This window comes from Cibotium barometz, chromosome 18 (assembly GCF_041138505.1).
Source record: "Cibotium barometz isolate CiBa-2024 chromosome 18, ASM4113850v1, whole genome shotgun sequence".
In the NCBI taxonomy this organism is placed as follows: domain Eukaryota; kingdom Viridiplantae; phylum Streptophyta; class Polypodiopsida; order Cyatheales; family Cibotiaceae; genus Cibotium; species Cibotium barometz.
In genome coordinates, this window is record NC_141063.1 from 46,897,861 (window position 1) to 46,910,280 (window position 12,420).

At 46.4% G+C, this 12,420-nt stretch overlaps 1 protein-coding gene across 2 annotated transcripts in view; it reads left to right on the forward strand.

Annotated features, from left to right (window-relative positions):
• The first annotated feature begins 408 nt into the window (after positions 1 to 408).
• Positions 409 to 12,420, forward strand: part of LOC147629409 (putative elongation factor TypA-like SVR3, chloroplastic) — a 32,870-nt gene continuing 20,858 nt past the window's right edge. The window contains exon 1 of one of the 2 annotated variants that reach the window (XM_086812678.1): positions 409 to 960. In XM_086812678.1, coding sequence (XP_086668804.1) covers positions 717 to 960 — 244 coding nt within the window. In that variant the 5' untranslated portion in view covers positions 409 to 716. The remainder of the gene's footprint in view (positions 961 to 12,420) is intronic. The other variant, XM_086812679.1, reaches the window with a different exon arrangement.

Here is a 12,420-nt window from a genome sequence, read left to right on the forward strand (position 1 = left end):
TGTACTAGAGAATTAATCGAAATGAGAAACTCCTAAATGGTTAAGATTCCACCCACCAGTCCTCCACATAAGTGTGTGCAATGTGCACACATGATGCTAATGGTTTGTGTAGTTCCATTTCCATTTGAATCTTAGGGCCTATAAGTGAGGGTAGATCTCCCTCATCTCCATGCTCCTGGACAGCCATGGATGAGGGGGGGCTCCTCCATCTCCGTGCCCACCCTATTTGTATGGAGGAGTTCAAGTGTGTGAACCCCATTTGACCAGCATCTTCTTGTGGAAAAGTTTTATTGGCTGTCTCTCATCATCCACAAGAAAAGACTCTAGCCAAAGGGGACGTTGTGTGGCTACAAACGTGGTATGAAGGGAGCCGGTGGAAAGGCAGCCACGTAGGCACAATTTTTCACTATTATAGCTAATCCCAATCTTAAGCTAAGTAATAGAGAACAGATATAAATCTCCTAGCTTGCATCGCTTATAATCCATTCTCCTTTGTGGGCGTGCAGTGCCGCCCTATCATAATAAGCCGCAGCTTCCTGTGTGGCTTATTTCAATTTTCAAAAAAGAATTCTTCAGCAACAGAGGTCGAAGGAGAGCTGAAGCCCTTGAGCTTTTCCTCTCCCTGCTGTGGCCAGTTTTTGAGCTTTTCGACTCTTTTGTTGTGGTGGGCGCTTGTTTTTCAGCTGAACTGAAGGATTCTTCTCTCACATCAAGCTATGGAGGGTGCGGTGCAGAACCTTCCAGGGCCGGCCTGCTCTCTTTCAGGAGCTTATCAGTATCATGAAGCCACTATGCCCTCTCGCAACGTTTCCTGTGTAAAGATTTCTCTTGGGAAGGCAGAGCTCCTTGGGAAACCCCTTTCCCTGAAGATGCCCACTCCCTATGCCTTTACGACCCACAAACCCAGGCATGACACCATCACCCACTGCAGTGTTGCCACAACCGAGCAAGTCACACAAGGTCAGATATTTTCTCACCCTAAGGTTCTTGACTTAGGCTAATCAATTATTCTCTGCAATGCCAATCCCTCAATATTTCCTTATTGTTCATGCTATTTTGTTTAATGCCCTTTAATGTATGTCTTGTACCGCAAATACTGCGCTTCATCTCATTCATTTTAATCCTAGTCCTTCTTCCTTAAGCTAGTCCAAGATGTCTATGGCTAATGAAACACTTATCTGCACTTTACCTATAATAAATTGGCCTATGCCAATGAAAAGTTTCTTACTCTCTCTCCAATTGGTCTTGTCTTAGTCTGATCTCCACTTTTGCATCTATGCAATGCATGCATTCTAAGGGTTCACAACTTCTGCCCGGGAACAAGAGTTTACAGATGAAATATGTAAAAAGCTGCCACTGCCATGACTTCAAATGGGAGGTAGCCTAGTGGGATGGTGGAGGCTTTCTAGCCAGTGGTGTAGGTTCATTTCTTGAAACCATCATGCTTAGGCCTGATGTCCAGCCTCTCACGGCCAGAAGGCTTGCCTTGTTTTTCTTCCATTTGGTGGGTCTTTTGAGACAGAAGGCAGCCCAATAGAAATCATCCATGTGCCAAGCACAGAAAGTGGCCTAATGGTACTAGGCATCATCTTAATGCTGTCTGCTGATTTCAGATTAGCCTTAGGATAGTGAAACGTTCCTCTGCATTTTGATGCTTTTTAATCCTGCATTCGGCTTATGGGGTTTTCTCTGCCACCTCCCCTATGATGTCATACCAAGCTCACAGAGACAAAATGCTGTCTGCTGATTTCAGATTAGCCTTAGGATAGTGAAACGTTCCTCTGCATTTCGATGCTTTTTAATCCTGCATTCGGCTTATGGGGTTTTCTCTGCCACCTCCCCTATGATGTCATACCAAGCTCACAGAGACAAAAAACGCTAGCCCATATCTATGTTTCTTATTAAATACACATCAGTGGCTGTGTTGGCCGATTGGAGTAGAACTGCTCAAGGGAGAGGCCCCAGGTATTAATTATTTGTTCTGCGGTGAAGGTCCAAAGGGGTTTAAACCTCAGCAGCTTAATTGGCCACATGGCAGTTACTGGACAAGGGAGTGCTTGGTCAATTTTGCGAAAGAAGCCTCAATTGAGGTATTTTTCAAAAGGGGGCTTGGAAGAAGAATTGTGCTTGTGTATTGAGTCCAGGTTGGGAGGTGAAGAGAGAAAAAAAAACCCTCTATGAAGATTGGATTAGGGTTTTGTGCAGTTAAAGATAACCAGAAAATTAGGGTTTAATCAGGCTTCATGCCTATGATTAGGGCTGAGTGCTTAAATGATTTGTAGAATTTGAGGTTGCCTATCATGTAGAGTATGTTTATAGTTCGAGTGTTTCCTGCAAGTTGCTTTAAGAACAAATTTGACCAATGAAGATAATTTGGTAGATAATGAAACCCTTGTTGAGATCATAGAACTTATACATGAACCAAAGAGGATTCTTGATGTGTGGATCAGATGTACTTGACATACAAAGTAACTTAGAGTATTTGGTGAAGTGGAGGGATAAACTAGAGGAAAGATCACCCTAGGAGGTAAACATTTCAAAGAACAGATTCCTTAGTGTTGTTTCTGAGGACGTAAATATTTCTTGGGGGAAAGTGTTACATGTCCTGTATGATGGGTTTCCCTTGGGGCCATTGCATAAATAGGGAGTTTAGAGTGCTTAATCAGTGGGTGACATTTTCAATTAAAGGAGAACCCAATGGAGAGGCCCTAGGCATGAATTTATATGTTGTAAGGTGAAGCCCCAAATATGCCAGTAGCTTAATTGACAACATGGCAGGCACTGGACACACTGGAGTTGGTCAAGCATGTGAAAGAAGTCCCAACGGAGGGGTTTTTATGAAAGGGGGCCTTGAAGAACCGTGTCTGTGTACTGGGTTGAGGTTGGGAGCTGAACACAGAATAAACCGTCTGTAATGATTTGAATGGGGATTTTGTGCAATTGAAGCTAATCAGCAAAGTAGGGTTTGGTTGGGTTGCATACCTGTGATTAAGGCTGATTCCTGAGTGCTTATAGGATTTGTAAAATAACTGTTCATAGCATTATAACACATTCTCCTCCATCATTTCTGCTAGTCTTATACCATGGGCAGGAAATGCTTTCCATTTATGTCACAGCCATAGCCATATTCATGGGTAGCATGAATGAACATCACAGCCGTCACCACCAATGGGCTTTCTCCTGCAGGCTTCCTGACCATAGCTACTGGATGTCGAAGTGTGCCAAGGTTGACTTGCCTACTCACCCTCCCCACCTTCTCCATGTACTCTGGGAATATAATATCCAAGTACAAAGGGTACGATAAAGTGTCCTCTCACCTTGGATATCCAAGGGGAAAAGTGTTAGAAGTCATCTCCTGTCTATTTTTTATACACCAGGGCCTTTGTTGTGGGTGTGCCCGCCCTGTATAGGTGTTTTATCATTTTTCCTCACTCCCCGTATTTTTTCCCTATTTTTCCCCATTTTTCAGATGTTGGCAGGAGCCTCTGGTGGCTGGCCAACTGCCCATTCAGCAGTCGTGTGGCTGGCCGACTGCCTATTCAGCAAGCGTGGAGTTTTTCTACTGGCCGACTTGCTTTATGTAGTCGTGGAGGGCCATCATGCGCTGGCCGACTGCTTTATGCAGTCGTGGAGAGCCTCTAGCGCAGGCCGACTGTATCCATGGGGCATATAAATATGCCCCATGCCCCCCACCACTTTCTCATTCAGTTTTCTGCGGGATCTTGTGTATAGAGAAGAGTTTACACGCCTATTTCTCTGTGTCTCTTGTGCTGTCTATTTTCTGCATTCTACTTGCTCTTGTCAACCCAAGTTTGGTTATCAGTTCCGCTGCATATTCTGACATGGTGTCAGAGCCCTATGCTCGTGATAGATCTTGGGAGTTTTTTGAGCAAGAGGGGGATAGTTAGGTTGCTGATTGGTGGACTGTTTTGGACTGTTTGGGAAGAGAAGGTGCAAAAGGAAGGCGGGCCAGGGTGCTGGACAGCCGCTTGCAGGTTTTAGAGATTCTTTTTTTCCACCCACCCACCCTTTTTCAGTTTAATCCCCGCAATGGCAGATTTACTAGAGATGGCTGAGAAGCACGTGAAGATCTTGACTCTCCCCACGATCCTAGTGAACCGTCAGTTGGACGGGTCTAATTGCGGCATCTGGAAGGTTATGATGGAGTTTGTGCTGGAGTCATATGACCTTGTTAATTTCATCCTCATCGGGGCTGCACGGCTGAAAGCAGAGGAAGGGGAGTTATTGTCGATGAGGAAGGACCGAGAGGCACAGGCACAAATGTGGGTCCGGTCATTTATTTTCCTCAACTGCACACCACAAGTGATCAATCATGTAAAGCACATGACGCTGGCGAGAGGCATATGGGAGCACTTGGCTTCTCTTTTTTATAACAGGATATCACCCATGAAAGGGATCTCCTTGGAAGTGCAGATGCGGGTTATGAACACTGCATAGTCCTCGACGATGCGAGAACACATTAACAAGTTGTAGGCCCTTCAGCAGGAGGTCCTACAAGCTGGGAAGGAGATATCATCTAAAGACATGGCCATCACTTTGCTGTCCCACTTACCTGCTCAGTATTCTCCTTTCTACTCCTCGTTGATCACGAGTGGCAGGCTCAGCACCATTACCTGGGAGGAGCTTGTGCCAATGGTCTTGGACCAGGAGGAATGTTTCACGAACCTTCCTCATAGCGGCGGTTCGGATGCCTTAACTGGCCAACGGTCAAAAGGCTCGAATAACAACAAGGGCAAAGGGAAGGTTTCACCGGAGAAGTTTTCTGAGAAGTAGCCTGACTCAGAACGAGAGAAGTTGAAGGCTGAAAGATCCTGCAATGATTGTGGCGAGAAACGCCACTATTGGAGGAAGTGTCCTAAAAGCGGAGAGGGAAGAGAGCTGATTCCTCAGCCTCAACTGCCATTTGTGCACTTAGAGATGATGGACTCTGACGCGTCGTCGTCTTTGAGCGAGAAGGCAGTTGGCTTCACCGCGAAGGATTCCCGTGAATGGATTCTTGACAGTGGTGCTTTCAGGCACATGACTCCATCCGGTGACTTCTTTTTGGATCTGAAACGGCAGTCAAGTCGCATCTTTATTGGCGACAACTCCACTATTCCGATACATAGTGAGGGCTGGATGGAGATTATTCCCGACGGCAAGGGGGACAAGCATGCTTTTCGTGTTCTTTATGTCCCTGCTCTGGGTTTTCATCTTCTGTCAGTGCATGAAGTATGCAAGACTGGCTTTCAGGTGGAATTTTAGGAGCATTCAATTGCTCTACGGGACCGTGAGACTGGCTAGGTTGTTTGGGAAGGCGGTGTGGAGAAAGGTATGTACAAGCGCTCTGCACTCTCCTCGTTGGCAGGTTCTCAAGTTGGAGATTTGTGGCACTTTCGTTTTGGCCACTTAAATGTGGATGCATTGAGGCGAGCTTTCCGAGACCAGATGGTGGTTGGCTTGTCAAATGTTGGCAGTAGGCAAGGGCGTTGCAGTTCTTGCACACGTGGTAAGCAGCATAGGGAATCCTTTCCGAAGCAAGCTTTGAGGTGGGCTTCGAAACCATTGGAGTTGATTCACACTGACTTGTGTGGACCTGAGCAGACACCATCTTTGGGAGGATCTCTCTACTTTATGCTGCTTGCTGATGATTGTATCAGATTCACGTGGGTCTACTTTCTTTCCCAGAAGGACCAAGCTTTTGCATGGTTCAAGGATTGGCACGTGATGGTGGAGAAAGAGTTTGTCTTTCAGGTAAAGACTCTCAGGGAGGCCTTTGGGATGGAGATCTGCAAGCCTATTACTTCGTCGATGGACCCGAACACAAAGTTAACTGTAACTGAGCCTTGTGAGCCAGTTGATGCCTCGCAGTACCGGAAGTTGGTTGGTTCATTGATTTGGTTGCTAAACACTAGATTAGACTTGAGCTTCTCTGTGGGGCTGTTGAGCTCTTTTATGCAGACGCCATTGAAGTCTCATTGGGATGCAGGATTGCGGATCTTGCGGTATCTGCAGAGTACGAAGGATCTAGGACTCTTTTACACAGGAGGGGATGGAGTTAGACTCCAAGGTTGGAGTGACCCAGATTAGGGAGGAGATCCAGACACGAGGAGATCCACTTCAAGATACAGTTTTACCCTCGGCTCAGGAGCAGTTTCTTGGAGCAGGAAGAGGTAGCCAACTATTGCTCTCTCTTCGACAGAGGCAGAGTACCGGGCTGCTTGTGGTGCTGCTTGTGAGGTTGTGTGGTTGCGGAGGCGGCTAGGCGAGATTGGGTTTCCACGGAAGGAGCCCACAGTCATCCAGTGCGATAACTAGAGTTGTATAGCTATTGCTCGGAACCCGGTCTTCCATGCCGGACCAAGCACATAGAGATACAATATCACTTTGTACGTGAGAAGATCTTGGCTGGTGACATCTTGCTACTTTATTGTTCGACGGAGGACAATGCGGCGGACCTCTTCACGAAGTCTCTACCTCAGGCTACGCTCAGGCGGCACTCCAGCTTCCTTGGGTTGATTTCACAGCCAGGAGCTGAGAGGGGGTGTTAGAAGTCATCTCCTGTCTATTGTTTATACACCAGGGCCTCTGTTGTGGGTGTGCCCGCCCTGTATAGGTGTTTTATCATTTTTCCTCACTCCTCGTATTTTTTCCCTATTTTTTCCCATTTTTCGGTGGTGTGGATGGATGCTAGATGTTGGAAGGAGCCTCTGGTGGCTGGCCGACTGTCCATTCAGCAGTCGTGTGGCTGGCCGACTGCCTATTCAGCTAGCGTGGAGTTTTTCTACTGGCCGACTTGCTTTATGCAGTTGTGGAGGGCCATCATGCGCTGGCCGACTGCTTTGTGCAGTCGTGGAGAGCCTCTAGCGCAGGCGGACTGCATCCATGGGGCATATAAATATGCCCCATGTCCCCCACCACTTTCTCATTTAGTTTTTTGCGGGATCTTGTGTATAGAGAAGAGTTTACACGCCTATTTCTCTGTGTCTCTTGTGCTGTCTATTTTCTGCATTCTACTTGCTCTTGTTAACCCAAGTTTGGTTATCATTTCCGCTGCATATTTTGACAAAAATCGCATGGGAAAAAGAGCCCTTGGTTAAGCTAGTGTAAGTGTGAACTCGTACAAGGTAGTAGATCACTCTATGTATGAGAGTAAGCCTAAAGCTTTTTGGAAAGCTTCAAACTTCTCTCTAGGCAAAGCCTTTGTAAATAGATTTGCAACATTATCCTGTGTAGGGAAGTAAGATAGGCTCTGAGCATGTAATCTCTCTGTGACATAGTGATAATGGATCTCAATGTGCTTTGTATGTGCATGAAATATGGTATTTCGTGCCACAGCTATAGCACGGTGTGAATAGTAGTGGGTGTGTTGAAACGCACGCGGATCGACCGATAGTCTCCTTAGCCATACACAATATACTGTAGCAGTGAAGGCTTCCCTGTATATAGCTATCCACCAATGGGAATTGTTTTTATCATGGCAGTTCATGAACATTTTGGTTGAGTAAAAAGCAATCCACTATTGCCACATCTACCCATAATCACCAACCCAATTTGAATCACTGTATGCACCCTTGGGATAGTAGAATCCGAGACCGTGGGTACCTTGCAAGTATCGAAAAATGCGTTTTACAGCTTGCCAATGCTTTAGATTTCAAATCAGCCTTAAAATCTGAAATTTCCTCTTCACAAGTCTCTTTTATGAGCATGTTATTTACATACAAGATGATTGAGAATTTCGGCACCAGATTTCTTCACATTCAAAGTGCTAATTGGAGTATGCATATAACCTTTTGTTGGTCAAGTGAGCATGTATCTTATCATACCAAGTTCTTGGAGCTTGCGTTAAGCCATATAACGCTTTGTGTATCATGCATACTTTTATGTTCCTCTCCAGGAACTTCAAAGACAATGGGCTGATTAACATAGACTTCCTCTTGCAAATCCCCATTCAAAAATGCAGTCTTGATGTTCAAGTGATGCACTTTCCATCCTTTATGTGCAACCGATGCAATCAGTGAATGGGTCGTAGTCATGCTAGAACTAGGAGCAAAAGTCTCCTCATAATCTATTCCCTTTTTTTGAGAATATCCCTTAGCCACAAGTCTTACCTTGTACCTGTCAATGGTACCATCAGAGTTTCTTTTGACTTTATAAATGACATTCTTGCCTTGTGGCAAGTCCATTAGATCTCATGTACGATTCTTCATGATAGAGCGGAGGGTTTGTACTTCACATCCATCATGTGCTTTTGCTTTCAAAGTATACACCCATGCAAATATTGAGTAGGCATCTATGAATGTGACAAAATAAAGATGGCCCCCCCCCATGGATGGTGTTTCAGACCACATACATCACCATGTATGAGTTGTAATTTATTTTCAGCTCTAATAGCTCCATCCTTGGGAAATGGTTTGCTGGGCATCTTTTCCAAAATACACTGTCATAGCTGTCCATTTATACAAGTCATTGCATCTTGTTTCATAAGTGACTATAGCATAACCCTGGAAGGGTCCTTGACCAAACACTTCCTTTGCAAATTCAACCATTAAGCTTTGATCGGTTATGGTTGAGACAGTGAGCATATTTTTCTTTTTCCCTAGAATATACAATACATTTGCACCATTGGTTGCAACAAGCATGACCATGCATATCCCTTTCATTGGATAAGTAGAATGATCTACACATGATACAATGCGGCCATCAAAAGCATAAATCAAGTGCTGAAATACATCTTTGCAAGAAGTGATGTGGCTCGAAGCACCACTATCAAAACACCAAATTACAGCCTTACTATGGGATGCAATCAAAGACATATCCTGTTTTGTAGCACTTGGTGTGTCACTAGTACATGCAACCAAAAATGTCTAGTCTTCATGGACTACATTCACAGACTGCTCTGCTTCGTCATTAGAAGTGTAGCTATTGCATTACGTACATCTTTCTTCTTCTTTTTTGCCATTCACTTTCTACGTTCATTTATGTAGTGGCCAGGCTTATGACAATAGTGACATTTGCCCTTCTTTTTGGGCATGTTGGCATCCCCTTTTTCAAATGGATCACCCCTTTGTATAGAAGGTGTAGACTGGTCCCATGTGAGCCTAGTCCGGGACGAGTTAGGCAGGGATCCATCCCAGTTGTCCGAGGGCAGGTGTGCATTGTCCTGCACATGAATCAGTGCCAGTCTGCGCTGTGAGTCTCCCTCTGGATTGATGTCAGTGATTCTGTGCATTTGGTATGGTATTGGATGCTAGATCATTGTGTAGATAGTTAGGGTTTGCTTATAGGAAAGGGGCCAGCCCATGGGGCTACCCCAAGTACTTGTGTGGGCATGGGGACAGTGTAAAAGCACCCCCATGAGGGCCAGGAAGGCCCTGGCTGTACCCACCAGCCATGAATAGGCCATGGAGGGGTTGTAGGACAGTCGTAGGGGCAGGCCAAGGGAAGCATACAAGCTGTACAGAAGGTGTAGGACTTGGTAGACTGGTCCCATGTGAGCGTAGTCCGGGACGAGTCAAGCAGGGATCCATCCCTGTTGTCTGAGGGCAGGTGTGCATTGTCCTGCACATGAAACAGTGCCAGTCCGCGTTGTGAGTCTCCCTTTGGAACAATGTCAGGGATCCATCCCTGTTGTCTGAGGGCAGGTGTGCATTGTCCTGCACATGAAACAGTGCCAGTCCACGCTGTGAGTCTCCCTTTGGAACAATGTCAGTGATTCTGCGCATCTGGTATGGTACTGGATGCTAGATCATTGTGTAGATAGTTTGGGTTTGCTTGTAGGAAAGGGGCCAGCCCATAGGGCTACCCCAAGTACTTGTGTGGGCATGAGGACAGTGTAATTGCACCCCCATGAAGGCCAGGAAGGCCATGGCTGTACCCACCAGCCATGAATAGGCCATGGAGGGGCTGTAGGACAGCCCTAGGGGCAGGCCAAGGGAAGCATACAAGCTGTACAGCCTATTTATGGCTGTAAGGGCTACAAGCTGTACAGCCTATTTATGGCTGTAAGGGCAAGTATGGGGCAGCCCATACAGGCTGCCCAGTCTCCAAACAGCCTGTAAAACAATGCCCAGCCTCCTATATAGTAGGCGCCTAGTGCCCTGCCATCAAGAGACTTATGTGTAGCCTTTTATGGAATTTATCTAGCATTTAATGCTATTTTCCAGTTGTGGGCAGAATTAGAGTTAGCCGCCTGGACTTAAGCTGGCAGACTGCTGTTTTTTGGTAGTATAAATACCAAGGCCCACAAACCATTGTGTTATCTCATAATTTACCAAGAGCCAAGGCTAATCAAGGGCTAGGATAGCCAAGGATTTGCTAACGCAAAGGGGTGAAGGACTGCAGGTCAAGGGCAGAGTTATCTCAGCCAAGAAAGGTCAAGTTTTTCTGTATTTTGTTTTCAGATTTGCATCATTCTAATAAAGCTAATACACCATTCGTGGTGGGGGTCTTACGGAGGGTATTCGGGTCCCAATACTGTGTCCTCTCCTCTCTCCCTCTCTCTCTCTCTCTCTCTCTCTCTCTCTCTATTTTTTGCACATCTTCATTCAGGTTTGTGCGTTAATTCCATGCGAAAAGTGTGCTGATTTCTGAGCATTAAAGTTACCGATCTTCCCCGAAGCTTCCGCATGTTACAGTAGTATTAGAGCCTACTTCAAGTGCAAAGATTCAGCAAAGAAACCAGAATTTTTTTGCCCGTGTGGTTGGTTTCAGAACCCTGTGGACTACCCCTTTCGGAGTGACTCCTGTTCCTCGAAAGACGGTTGGTTTTCAGCCTCCGCCGGAAGCCTCCGGACGTCTCCCACACACATAGTGGATGGTCAGATTGCGCTCCGAAAAGGAAGTGTGTTTTCTTGCTATGGCGAGCTTCGACGATGAGAGAGACTAAGAACCATGGGACCAGAGTGCACCAGGCAGCCCAACTAGGGCACCAGGCTTGAGTGTTACAGAGATGTTCCAGTAGATGATGCGAGTAATCGCAGATCCGACAACCAAGTTGGAAGAGCAGAAGGCGCAGATTTTGGCTCTGGAAGAGTGTACTTATTCTCCAGCGTCGCGCTTTCCATCTTCTCCTCCCTCTCCTTCTGTATCCCAGATTCTAGATCCTCGACACAAGGAGTCTCTCGCGGGGTCACGACCACAGCCGAGCTCTTTGCTTGAGTTGTAGATGCGTGCATTGGAGATACGACAATGTGAAGACAAAGCCATGCGATGCGTGGCACACGAGCGTTACCTTGCAGCTTTGGACGCCAGGTTGACACCTGCGGCGTCCTCGAATCATTTTCCCGAGAAAATGAATTTCAGTAAGTATAATGGTAAACTCGACACCACAACTCTTTATTCATGGTTATATCAGTTTGAAGCTTACTCTGCCGCAGTTAGAAAGACAGATACTGACAGAGTTACCTTAGCTAGTTCGTACTTGGAAGGTGAGGCCATTCCTTTGGTGGACTCAGTGGGCTCATACCCACACCAGATTAGGTATGGGAGTTTATGTGTGGGACGAGTTTGTCCGCGACCTTAAGAAGCGGTTTCTACCGCCCCACTACCTTTGACTTGAAGACCAGTTTAGGGGAGCGCGTCAGAACGCGCAACGAGTCCTTCAGTTCGCCTATAGAATTTTGACTTTATGTTTGCAATTAGGCTTATCTGATTAGGACAAGAAAGGGTAGTTTTTGTATGGTCTTGACACGCAAATCCAGTGGGAGGTGCGTATGTTTAGGCTAGCCACCTTTGAAGACGCACTCTCGCTTATGTGAGTGTAGAAATGAAGTATAATGGTGGCAAGCCCATGACTTCCTAGTCGGCTACTCCCAAGGCTACCGCCTTGGGGGGAAAAGGCCAGATCTAAGCAGGATCTTCCCCAGGACAGAGCACGGGAGCCTTTGGCTTCAAGAACCCGAACAATGCGTCTAAGCTTACTCCAGACCAGAAAGCGGAGGCAGGCAAGACAGGTGGCAAGTTGAGTGCTGAAGAGCCTTCTCAGTACAAGAAGAAGAGTAGATGTTTCTTTTGTCATACAAAAGGACATACTTCTCAGGAGTGTCCTAAAAAGCCTCCAAAGCCCGCCACCGTTGCCTCCACAGCTTCCGTGGTGAGGCCAACTCCCACACAGACCCCAGTGGCTGCCCCTAGTTCTTCCAACCCCGGTGCTTCATTTGGAGAAATTATTAGCCGGCAACTTGAAGATAAGTAGAAGGGCGCCCATGATTAGGAGTATGAGCGTAACGATTTGCTCAAGTCTTTTGGCTACATAGGTGGCCAGAGAGTCGTCGTCTTGTTTCACAGCGGCAGCACGGAGGATGTGGTCACGGACATAGTTGCAAGCATTCTTTGCATTCGTGCATTCGCATTCGAGAATGCCGAGTTTGCAAAAGAATGCATTGAGGGTGGATGCATTCGCATTCGTGGCAGGTTAAA